The sequence below is a fragment of the Alligator mississippiensis genome, chromosome 3 (assembly GCF_030867095.1).
Source record: "Alligator mississippiensis isolate rAllMis1 chromosome 3, rAllMis1, whole genome shotgun sequence".
Taxonomy (NCBI): Eukaryota; Metazoa; Chordata; order Crocodylia; family Alligatoridae; genus Alligator; species Alligator mississippiensis.
In genome coordinates, this window is record NC_081826.1 from 121,196,260 (window position 1) to 121,209,396 (window position 13,137).

General features: G+C 46.1%; 1 protein-coding gene across 1 annotated transcript; it reads left to right on the plus strand.

The window, feature by feature from the left end:
* Window positions 1-825: 825 nt before the first annotated feature.
* Window positions 826-6,142, plus strand: PSMG4 (proteasome assembly chaperone 4). Its single transcript, XM_059724346.1, has 3 exons — window positions 826-1,096; window positions 3,005-3,080; window positions 5,860-6,142. The coding sequence occupies exons 1-3, from the start codon at window positions 842-844 to the stop codon at window positions 5,979-5,981; spliced, it is 453 nt and encodes a 150-aa protein (XP_059580329.1). The 5' UTR covers window positions 826-841; the 3' UTR covers window positions 5,982-6,142.
* Window positions 6,143-13,137: the final 6,995 nt, after the last annotated feature.

A 13,137-nucleotide genomic window follows, 5' to 3' on the forward strand; every position in this document is an offset into this window, starting at 1 on the left:
GCTGTTTCAGGCTCCTGGCCGACTCAGGCAGGCACTACCCACACTGTACCCCTGGGTCTTCAGTGTCACTTCGCAGCCATGGGTTGTGTGTGTGTGTGTATGTGGGGGGAGGAAAGGACAGCTGGATGCCTGATGGGGTTGCCTGCCTCCAGCCACAGCCCTCCACTGGCCTGAACGAAGCTGAAGCTGGTGCTCCCTACTTCAGCCAAGCAGCTTGGGCATGAGAGGGAGGCCCACAGGAGCCTTAAGGCTGGGTCGGGGCTGGGGGGGGCACCTGCTGGAAGTCTGTTCCCACTGCCAGAGCTGGTTTTTTTTTTTAAATATAAGAACTATATATTCACAACTCACAAACTATACACACACATACATACACACACACACACATATATATGGACACATGTATACACGAATACATTTATACATACACACATAAACATATGTACATGTGCACATATACACATATACCTACACACACACACATATATATGCACACACACACCTCTCTTTGTATATATGCACACAGATATGCACGCGTGTATATGCGCACACACACACCAGCCCATCCACATAACCAAATCCAAACACAAAATGCGTCACCCACCCTCCAACGCTGCTCTTCCCACACGCCTAGACTCTCCTGACATCGGCATGAGCACACACTTCACAGCTAAAGCTCCATTTTACACCTTTTCCACTTGTGTCCTCTTTCACGACGGGCGTGGAGCAGGGGATCAGAGCACGGGGGGCGGGTCAGGGGGCGGAGCACAGCTGGCCACAGCTGGCGGGAGGGGGGTGGAGCACAGCTGGCCCCGCCCCGCCGCCCTTGGAAACTGAAAGCGAAATGGTGGCGGGAAGCTCCGGCATCGCTTGCTCTGGCCTGGCAGCGCCGGGGGCGGGCTGGACGGCCATGGAGCAGCAGGAGCGGGGAGAGGCGGAGGCGGAGGCGGAGGCCGGGATCTCGCTGCACCACTTCAGCGGGCGGCTGGGCGAGCAGGTCGTGCACTTCCAGGCCATGCGGCTGCGGGACTCGCTGTTCCTGTGGGTGGGCTCCGCGCCGCTGCTCGGCAGCCTGGCCGTGGCCATGTGCAGCCCCCGCGTGAGTGCCGGCCCCTCCCTGGGCTCCGGGGAGACTCCTGCCCCCTCCGGCTCCAGCCCCGGGAAGGGGGGGATCAAGCCCTGGGCAGCAATTGAAAAAGCGCCCGAGTGATTTAGGAGCCGGAGCGAATCGGCGAGTCGGTGCTTGCATGTCAGGGCGGCGCGGTGGGCTCGTTTTTGAAAGCACCCGCGAGCCCTCGGGCCGCGGCCCTGCCAGGCACAGGGAGAGAGGATTTCCCTCCCTCCCCTTGCTCTGTGACCCTCCCTGGGCGCCGCAGCCCCCCGCCCCGCCGCGGCCCGTGCCGTGTTGGCGCGGGGACCCCCACAGCCCGAGCCTGAGGAGCTGGACAGAGCGTCACAGACCAGCCGGCCCTCCGAGGGCTTCGCAAGAGAAGAATCGCTTTGGTGTCTGCCCACAGGCCAAGGACCCCAGCACGCTTTCCTGGCACGTTTTTCCTGGCTTTTTCCTGCCCAGGGCAGGGGTTGGACTCGATGGTCTAACAGGTCCCTTCCGACCCTAGACCGCTATGAAATCTATAAGGCAAAAAAGAGTGAAAGCCAAGCACTGGGCCGAGCCCTGCGTCTGAAATAGTGATTCAATGGCACCCTGAGGGGCTCTGAGATGCTTTCAAGGGTGCCGTGGGGCGCCAAGCAGTATTGGCACTGTCAGGTGTGCAGACGTGATTCGCAAGATAAACCCAGCAGTTTCAAATGAGTCCTGAGTGTTTCTGACCTGCCGGGGTCTTTCTGAGTTCTCTGTACTGGAAGAGTTGCTCTGTTACTTTCACTCAATTTTTTGAGTGCAGAAGAATAAGAGCCGGCATTTTCTGATGTGTGCCTAGCATCTGCAAAGGTTGAGAACTTCTGGTGTAAAAAGCCTGAGAACCACTGGTTTTATCCCATAGTAGAAGAAAGGAGACCTAGGGCACTCTTGAACTGGGGTCTAAACTACTGTAATATATAGAACCATAGAAAATTAGGGTTGGAAAGGGACCTCAGGAGGTCATCTAGTCCAACCCCCTCTAGCCCCAACTAGATTAGCCCAGCCAAGGCTTTGTGTAGCCAGGTCTTAAAAACCTCCGAGGATGGATATTCCACAACCTCTCTGGGTAGCCTGTTCCAGTGTTTTACTACCCTCCTAAGTAGGTGAAACTGTTTTGCAGTGAGGAAAAACTGAATCTTGAATTCCAGTCTAAACAGTCTCTGAGGCCTTGCAGAGATCATTCATGTTATTCCAACTACTTTGTACATTTTAACAGCTGCCCATTTGCTGACGATGCTGCAGCTAAAACTGCTTCGTTTAAGCTAGATGCAAAAGTCCACTGCTGTATAGTAAGATAGATCACAGAAGGAAAAGAGGTGAAATAGGTCTCTTACCACAAGGTGAGAGAACATACACAGCCTGAGCAGAGCAGCTGACATGGTGAATCCTGATATCCTCTTGCCTCATGGTAAATAGTTTGCCTGCCCATACCATAGGGGATTTGAGAAGAGAAGCCTCCTTGTATAGTCTAGTATAAGGTACAACAGCTTGTTCTGTAGCATAAACCTGGCCCCCAAATCAATGTACCTGCATAGCCACTGTCAGCATCCTTACAAACATTTGAAGATCCCACTCACTATCTTAGGGTGATCTAAAGCAGCAATAATGGGTTCAGGTTTCTTTTGGCTGAAGTAGTTTGTTGTTCTGAACGTTGCAGTTCCCCTTCACCAATGGTAGGAAAGATGCCCGTTGCAGGTACTCAAATATTTTTGGGTACTGTAAGTTGGATTGTATCCTTTGCAACAAATGAACACAGAAAAAGCAAATATTGTTTTGGCTCCTTGAGACTTCCAGCCATCTCAGGGGGGAAAATGGAAAGCTCATTTGCACATAGAATAAGTAAGCTGCTGTTTGCTTTGTTTTCAGGACTCTATTCCAGTGTCTACGTCACTTCTTGGAGACCCATCGGACACCACTTCAAATTCTCTTGCTCAGCGATTAGGTATGCAGCATCATTGATGGCTTTCCATGACATCAGTGCTTTTGAGCTCTTCTACTCTGGCAGTCAGCCAGAGCACACTGGCACAGAGCACACTCTTTACCTTGAAGAGTAAAGCATGCATGCTGTCACCATTACACGCATTGCATGACTCTTTAATAGGAGTATGTTTCCATCATGGGCAGACCATTCATTTGATCCTGTCTAGCTTGAGCCTGAATCTTGGCTAAAGTTTTCAAAGTGTTAAAATGGAGTATTAATGTAACTGAAGAACTTTATTTGGTATGGAGTCCTCCTTCAGCAAAATATATGACCTCTTATGTAACCTTATGCACATGACCAGACCCAGTGAAATCAATTAGACCTCCTGGGCTTAAAGTCAAAAGTGTGGTTATATACCTTCCTGAATTGGGGCCAGCTGCTATTTCATATGGTATAGGCTGGCAGCAGTGATGATGACAGTTTCTTGACATTTCCCATTATAACTCCTTGTTTTCAATTGCTTGTAACTTTGCCAGACTTCAGGCAATTTGGGCTGAAACTTTCCTTGCAGGTTTCTGCCTCAGATTGATTTTGTGCGAGTGTGCATGTTAAACTTCAGCCAGTTCAGTTGTTTCCAAGAGTGGGATTAGGGGACATTTTTCCAGCAATCTTTCCTCTGAAAAACCATAATGCCTCCAAGCTTTGGAACAGGGACTTGAATTTTAACAAGGGGTAGGCCTTTGTGGCAGGGACATGCCTCTTCCTGTCTTTGGGGGGAAAAAAACTTGCCTAAATTTGGCTAACTAAAACCTTTGAAAAACCACAGTTCCTATATACTTAGTTGGGACCGTTGCATTTTAGCACCTAATGCCACTAAAGATTCCCTCTTTGCTGAGCACACTTCTTCCTTTTATAGTGCTGAACAGATTCTGTATTTGCTAGGATTGAATGCTTTCTAGTTTTATAGAGGCTTAGGGGCTCTTTTGGACCTGGTACGAGAACTGAGAGCTGCGATCCTGTCTTTTATGCTATTGATCACTACCCTTTGTAATGCTTTGCCCAGGGGAAGATGACGTTTGCTTCACAGGGAGAGGCTAACTATTTTTTTCCAGTTCATTTAAAAAAGCAAACAAACAAACAACACCCCACCCCCGCACCTCCCTCCAAAAACCACCCAAAACCCAGGAAATTAGTCAATGAAATGATAACTCCCCCCATTGTTAAAGTTGCAAAATTAAGCATGCAAGTGTTAGGAATACCATTAGGAATTCATCCTTAATTCAGCCCTTGTGCATATGAATTATGCTATACTTCTTAATTATACATCACAGACTAATTTTTCCACCCCCCCAGCATGATCCCTGCCTCATTCAGCATTGTGACTATAAGAGCTTTCTCTCAGGAATTGACTGCTCAGGCTGCTAAAAGACATTGTTAACAAATTGGAGGGTTTTGCAGTTCAGCTATTGCCTTGCTTGGTTTGGGCAGTAGAGGATAGGGATAAGGTTCCAGGTAAGCCCTTCATTACTTGTCCCCCTAACACTTTGCAAATATAATAAATAATCTGATATTGCTTTAGTGCAAAGCAAAATAGGGAGGAGGAAGGATATATGCTCCTTGAATGCTCTAAAGCAGAGGTCAGCAACCTTTCATTAATAGGAGGCTGAAATAACTGCTTGATCCTCAAGTGGGCTGGAGGTTGACTTGGTGCCTGTATTGGACCTAGAAAAAAAAATTCCAGTTGGACAACAGGTCAACCCCCATTGAAATAAATGGGGCTGATTACTTGTCTGGATTTAAAATGGAGCCCTAGGGTGGGTTGACTTGTTGCCCATTTGGGACTTAGCTCTCAATTTTTTAGAATGCATGGGGGAGGTGACAACCACCTATTCCTTCAGTGATGTATGAATGGTATAGTATAGAATTTGTGAACTAGGCTGTTTTTGCACTTGTCTAATTATTTTCTCCTATACCATCCCAGGCAGGCATTTTTAAGTCCCATCGATTTTTAGGGTTGGAAGGGACCTCAGTAGATCATTGAGTCTGACCCCCTTGCCCTGGGCAGGAAAGAGTCCTGGAGGCAGATGACCCCGTTTAAGTGCTTGTCTAATCTCCTCTTAAAGACCTCCAAGGTAGGGGACAGCACCTCTTCCCTTGGAAGCCTATTCCAGATTTTGGCAACCCTCACCATGAAGAAAGTTTTCCTAATGCCTAATCTAAATCTGTTCTCCATCAGTTTATAGCCATGGTTTCTAGTAACCCCAAGGGGCAAGTACAAATCACCATCTCTTAGATTTGTAATCTGGTAACAAATCCAAGATAATCTATGATTAATGTGAATTGCCTTTGTGTTTAAGAGCTTGATCCAAAATCCCCTGAAGTCAGTGGGCATCTTTCCAGTGACTACAGTTGTTTTTGGATCATTCATTCCCACTCTTTCCAGGCTTGGGACCCCAGTTCTGGTGTGAATCCTGTTTTTTTTTCCCAGTTGAATTTCCATGGGACTCTTGACCTCCACTTGGTGTTGTGACCCACGTTTGAGAACCATTATCTTAAACAGCTAGTATCACACACTGGCAGTATGCCTCACAGTCATAAAGTAACAGTTTAGCCATTATTCCAAAGATGGCATATGTGGATAGTGTATTAGTATTTTGAAGATAGTTCAGACGTGAAGGAACTAGAAGGACCTTGGTATCATGCAGAGAGTAACTTGCATAGTCTCGCCATAAAATAACTATATGAATACTGCCAGCACTGAAGCAAATGGTGTATATATATTCTTTGTTTTGTGTTGTAGCCAGGAAGACTAAAAAACAGATCTTTGTCAGCTACAATCTTCAGAATACAGACAACAGTTTCACGTTGCTTATAGAGAACAGAATCAAAGAAGAAATGATGGCTTTTCCAGAAAAGTTCTAACTTTACGTCACTGTAAGCTAGGCTAACTTTTTACAAAATAAACCAAGTGGGTTTCCGTAGTCTGACATTGAGATAACATTTTGAAAATTTGCTTTTGTATTTAGTTTGGACTGAACTTGTGTTTTTGTTCTTAAAAGAAAAATAAAGAGACGTAAAAACTTCTTCTAAGCTTGCAGAAGTTCCTTTGTTGCATTAGAGAACAGTAGTAGGAAAGGGGATTACAGGGGGAAAAATTTAGCAATTTAAGGAGGATGTTACAGAAGCATGCGTGTAAACAGCACTTGACCTCTGTTTGAAACTGTAAATGGTCAAGAAATGTTCTCTGGATTGAAATTGTATAATTAAAATATTACGGCTACAGTGGCAGAGGAAACATCTCCTTGGACTCATGGAAAAAGTTGGCACAATGTTGCGGTGAAAAAACAGTATGTTAACCAAACAGAAGCTGCTCTGATGTTGCTTTCATTTGAAGCCTGGTGAAAACGGAAGCTGGAAAGGACATAAGTATTTGATCTGAAGTGTGGTTTTACTCTGGAAAAATTACCATGAAAAACTGACTTTCTGGTACATCTGCATGTGTGTGTATTTAGCTTTGTCCCCTGGGGACTTCAGTAAGTTTTCCTTTTCGCCATGCAAAGCTAAGATTTTTTCACATCAACAGAACAGCATAGGTAGCACTAAGACTTCATTTGGTGTATAGAAGAACCTTTTGCTGCAGGTAATAGTGCACAAGGAAGATGTGTGAGTTAGTTCAGCTGAAAACTTGTTACATATTAGAAAAATTTACTGTGCGTGTAAACAGCACAGTTGCCATGCTCAAATCAATAGGATCACTGTCACCAGAAGGAACCATAGTGGTAGTTTTAGAGTTGCTTCTCTGAGTGAAACCTCACTTTCAAAGGGTTATTACTAAAATAATCAAAACGCATTGTACTTTCCATTGTTTTAAGGGCAGCTGAATATGTTATTTTATACTGAGATGATACAAGGTACCAGTGAAAAACTGGGGCCTTTTTAAGAAGCATCTTGTAAAACAGTGCATCCTGTACTGACTTGTCAACTGATTTTAGAACATAAGAATTGCCACTTACTGGGTCAGACCATAGGTCCATCTTGCCCAGTATCCCATGTCACACAGTGACAGACAGTGGATGTTGAAAGGGGAGTGACCAGGGTTTTTCCCTTGTTTCTCCCCCACGTGCAGCCTCTAGCCTTTAAGGTCTAGGAAGTTTTGATAATTGATAATTTGATTATTTGCAGCACTTTTTTGTTAAAACGTTGAATGTAGCAACTTGCCCATGGAAATTAGGTTTATTCTTTTTCCTTTACTAAAATCTGAAATCCTCCTTTTCTTCACTGCACTGCATGCCTTGCAGGCTTAGACTTTAAGTGACCGTGAATCATTTGGGGAACTTTGAGTAACAGAGACTGCACATTGAAACTATTGCTACTGAGAGGCCATCCTGGAGTAGCAGCTAGACTCTGGTTAAAAAAAGAAAAAAGAAAGACTGAGGGGTCTACCTCTCATGTGCTAAAAAGATAACATTATTTAGTCATCTCAACATCAGGGGATGTGGGTTTTTTCTTCACCTCAGTTGTCTAATTTACTATGCTACTTTGAGCAAAATTATTTAAACCTTTATTTTCCTTTCTGTAAAGGAATCACAAAGGTATTTTAAAAGCCTCTGATGCAAGCGTAACGTATGAATGCTGCTGGAATAGTTCCTGGTAGACGACTACATTGGCTGTCTATGGGAAAGACCTTGGAAACTGGTTCATTGTGGCCATGGGATCAGTAATTAAAAAGTAACTAGAGCAGATAATGCTTACACAGAGAATACAGCTTTCTGTTACAGCCGGTCTCCATATATTTATCAAACCATAGTGGTGAGTTTCCTTGCACATCCTCCATCCGAGGGTGCTGAAGGCACTGGCCGACATCATTGCAGAGCCATTGGCGGGAATATTCGAACGCTCGTGGCGCACGGGCCTAGTCCCGGAGGACTGGAAAAGGGCTAACGTGGTCCCCATTTTCAAAAAGGGGAGGAAGGAGGACCCGGGCAACTATAGGCCAGTCAGTCTCACCTCCATCCTTGGTAAAGTCTTTGAAAAAATTATCAAGGCTCACATTTGTGAGAGCCCGGCAGGGCAATTATGTTGAGGGGAAACCAGCATGGGTTTGTGGCGGGCAGATCGTGCCTGACCAATCTAGTCTCTTTCTATGACCAGGTTACGAAACGCCTGGACACAGGAGGAGGGGTGGATGTCGTATACTTAAACTTCAGGAAGGCCTTCGATACGGTATCCCACCCCGTACTGGTGAACAAGTTAAGAGGCTGTGATGTGGATGACTACACAGTCCGGTGGGTGGCAAATTGGCTAGAGGGTCGCACCCAAAGAGTCATGGTAGATGGGTCGGTCTCGACCTGGAAGGGTGTGGGCAGTGGGGTCCCGCAGGGCTCGGTTCTTGGACCGATACTCTTTAATGTCTTCATCAGTGACTTGGACAAGGGAGTCAAATGTACTCTGTCCAAGTTTACAGATGATACAAAGCTATGGGGAGATGTGGACACGCCAGAGGGCAGGAAACAGCTGCAGGCAGACCTGGACAAGTTGGACAAGTGGGCAGAAACCAAAAGAATGCAGTTCAACAAGGAGAAATGCAAAGTGCTCTACCTTGGGAGGAAAAATGTCCAGCACACCTACAGCCTAGGGAATGACCTGCTGGGTGGCACAGAGGTGGAAAGGGATCTTGGAGTCCTAGTGGACTCTAAGATGAACATGAGCCGGCAGTGTGACGAAGCCATCAGAAAAGCCAATGGCACTTTATCGTGCATCAGCAGATGCATGACGAATAGGTCTAGGGAGGTGATACTTCCCCTCTATAGGGCGCTGGTCAGACCGCAGTTGGAGTTCTGCGTGCAATTCTGGGCGCCACACTTCAAGAAGGATGCGGATAACCTGGAGAGGGGCCAGAGAAGGGCAACTCGTATGGTCAAGGGCCTGCAGACCAAGCCCTACGAGGAGAGACTAGAGAAACTGGACCTTTTCAGCCTCCGCAAGAGAAGGTTGAGAGGCGACCTTGTGGCTGCCTTTAAGTTCATCACAGGGGCACAGAAGGGAATTGGTGAGTATTTATTCACCAAGGCGCCCCCAGGGGTTACAAGAAACAATGGCCACAAGCTAGCAGAGAGCAAATTTAGATTGGACATTAGGAAGAACTTCTTCACAGTTCGAGTGGCCAAGGTCTGGAACAGGCTCCCAAGGGAGGTGGTGCTCTCCCCTACCCTGGGAGTCTTCAAGAGGAGGTTAGATGAGTATCTAGCTGGGGTCATCTAGACCCAGCACTCTTTCCTGCTTATGCAGGGGGTCGGACTCGATGATCTATTGAGGTCCCTTCCGACCCTAACATCTATGAATCTGCCATTAGCAGCTGCTTCTACAGAAGTGTTGTACAGGTGAGGACAAAAACCCATACTGGCACCTGGCCTCATGTGGACACTGCTTAACCAAAACCCGTGCTAACATAGGAAAGGCTGATAATATGTTCACACAATGCAGGAAGTGGTCTTCAGGTCAGCCCTCAGTTCTGTTCTTCAGTATTTGTATACCATATTTACTTGCATACCATATCCACCCCCCCAAATCCCTCCAAAATTAGTGCATCTTCAGCAGGGAAGCTGATTTCTGTGCTGAAATTGAAGCATAGGACACTGTAATGGCTGCCAGGACACAGCTTCTTTCTCAGGCAGGGAGGGAGTGCAATCTGCAGCATCATAAAGCTGCTGACAACTTGTCAGCAACAGTGAGAAGGTTAGAACTAGCTTTTGGGTAGGCAGGAGCCAGCCCTACCTCTGGAAAAATCTTTTTTTCTTTATTCCATGTTCCCTAAACAAGGTGAATGTCTTACCTGGGGGCATGTGGTATGCAAGGAAATATGGTATGACAAAGTGAGTGTGTTGGGGAGAGGGAGAGGACTCCTATCATGGACATTCACCATGTGCCTTAAGAAAGGACTGTCCTTAGGCATACTGACTCTCCCTTGCCACGTGCACAGCCTGGGCAGCTCAGCTCTTCCCTGCTACATGCCTGATAGCCCAGTTCTCTGCTGAACACTCCTGGCCCTGTGCACATGGTTCCTCTCTTGCAGTGTGGGCAGCTTAAGATTTCCCCCTGCTGCATGTGCAGCACCCTCCTGCCACCTCTCCCCACTCTGCCCTGCCCCCATGGGAGCAGAAGCAAGAGGAGGGAGGAGGAACCTGACTGCTCTGGCTACCTAAGCTGCTGGAGTGGTGGAGGTAGTGGCAGCTGGGTGCAAACCTGGAGGCCATAAGTTGGACAGCCCTGTATTAAGAGATACATTTTTAAACATATAAGCTGTTTCCTGGTTTTTTTTGCTAGCCTATGAATTCAGTCTGACCAGGTACAGTCAAGATTAAACTGTGATAATTTAGTCAGAGCCCATTTGATTTGCTTAACTAGGTGTTTGTCAGAGAGTATCCTCACCAACTTATAACAGGATCCCATTGTGCCATGCACTGGATAAACCTCAAGAAGAGATGGTCCCTAACTGGACAGCTTACAAAAAATAGACTAGAGTGAGGGGGAACAAAAGCAAAAAACAGGCATAGACAAGAGAAGTGCTCCACAAGAAGCTAGCATCACATCAGGAACAGACCGTAGGTCCCCAACTACTGGCACATACTGCCTCACAGTGGCATATGGTGGCTATTCCTTCCTGCAGAAGCCAGGGTAGGTTTACACAGGGCCACCTCAGAACTGAAACATCCCTTTGGACAATCCAGGCTGCTCTCAGTTAGTATAGGAAGCTTGGCTGATGATTGTTCCTCTTCATCACTCCTCAAACCTATTGAGGGTAAACTGTGTCCCTACAGTCTCATCTGTGTGATCCCAAGAATGCAGGGGCTGCAGTGGCCCCAGGCCTTGTATATGCTGCACAAGTAAGGCTCTTTTGTCTCTGGTCACATCTACATAGCCTCCTTCCTGACTCTCATCAATTTAAGTCCAGCCCTCTTGCTCCCAATTGGGTACACCAGGAACTAGCAGGGTAGATGACTTGGAGTGGCCTCGCCTGTGGGATACAGCAGTGGCTTACATGCTGAACCACTTGCGGCCAACTCTTGAGCAGTCTATTCTGCTTAGTGTAGGACCGGCTGTCCTAACCTGAGTTGCCCAGAAGGAAGGCACAGTGTGACTGTTTTAACATTTGCTTGCCTGAAACACACAAGACAGCACTACCTCCCTCTCACTACTGCCCTGAGGGAGTCAGTCAAGATACACAGCAGAAAACTATGTGAAATGTCTGAAATTACCTTTCCTGGTAGAAAAGCAGTAGTTCCCCATCTCTCAAAAAAAAGTGTGAGTGGAGGTATTCAGCAACAGCACAGGTGACAATGCAGTCATTAACCAGGGATCCTTATTAGCTTTAGATGACATCTCAGTCCAAAGGCAGACAGTTTAAACTCTGCCTACCCCAACTACTAAAGTAAGCCACACTTCCTGTTGTAATATTTTGGCTAACTTAACAACAGTGGGGGGAGAGTCCTGGCTGGACTCTGTGGATCCTGTCAAAAAACATTACTTACCATACACAGCTAGGTCCCAGAAACTTAAACTTCCTATCTACTGAGAGGCACATTTATCCTCAATTCAAGCCCAAAGGGCAGTCTAGCATTCTTCTTTTTCAGGAATCTCCCATGTGGACTCTGGAACCTCGAAGACATAAATTTAATTATTTAACACTGCACAAATATCTAGCAACTCCACGTGAAATCGGGGACCCAGTGTTCTTGGTGCTGTACAAACATAGCAAGAGGGTGCAGACAAACATAGCAACTGAAGTGTTTCAAAATGAAACATTTCTAATGAGCCATGAACAAAGAGCTAAACAGGGGATTGGGGCTGGAGGATCTGGGTCCAGGGGTGGCCCCAGGGGTCAGTTTGTGTTGACCCTAGAGTGTCCTGGGACTTGGAGTGGGACCTGGCAGCTGGACAGCTCTCCCATCCCACTCTCCCTTACTCATGCAGACATAAGTAAGTGAAATAGGTGAAGTGCTCTAAACTGGCACTCAAAAAGGTACTGTTTTGGAACACTTCCACTGCTTTTGTAACAGTTCAAAGGACACATACATTTGTACAGCTGACCTTTTGAAGTGTTTTAAAGGTGTTTGAAATGGTTTTAATTGTGACATGTGTCTGCACCCTGAGAGGGTTCCTGCTTTGGACATCTAGTCTAAAGAGACCAAACAGACACAAGGTGGGATGAAAAAGGGGCACAGATGGGTGAAACTTAGGAAGACAAGTGACAGATCAAAGAATAGAATCCTGATCTAGAGTCCCAGGCCAGTAACTGTATTCATGCTGTGTATACTCTGCAAGGGATCTGTCGATTAGCAGCAGAGTCATTTCCACTATCATGTATATTCCCCCTTTTAGCATAAAATTAGGAAGGCTAAGGCCGTTTACAGACACGGAAAAACAAACAGTGCTTTACTTCCAGCTTGGCGCACACCCATGCTAAGCGCAGTGCGTCCCCAGAAGAGGCATTGGGGCAGTTTGACCCAGTTTGCCCCGCATCTGTATAGCTCATGTGCTTCAGTGGGGCTTTTTTGCACTTTTATTTAATAGCTGAGATAGAAGCACCAAAAAGCCTTGCTGAAGCTCATGAGTTACACAGACATAAGGGAGCTGGATCAAACTGATGTGATGCCTCTTCTGGTAAAGTGCTGGCTTTTTTTAAAATGAGTCTGTTAGCACCCCAAGTGACCACATCCTACCTTTACCTAGCAAGCAAATTGTTTTAAAAAAAGATTTAGCATTAGGTGGTGCTGGGTTGATCTGTTATAGATACAATTCATTTTTTTGAAATTTTTAATATCAGATTTTAAAAATTTGAAATTGACAGCTTACAGTAAAGCCAAAATTCACTGTAGTCTAATAAAATAATTTAAGTAAATGTAATTAACCACTTCAGTTTGCTGCTCATGTTATGGAAAAGAATGAACTACTAAACAGGTGGAAGATCCTTGGCTAAAGATCTGGGATTAGGATTTGCTGAAATGGTCAATCAGCTTTTGACAGCAGTAGCCTCTTTTTCAAGTGCGGAGAAAATATTTTTTCATTGCAGCTCAATGCA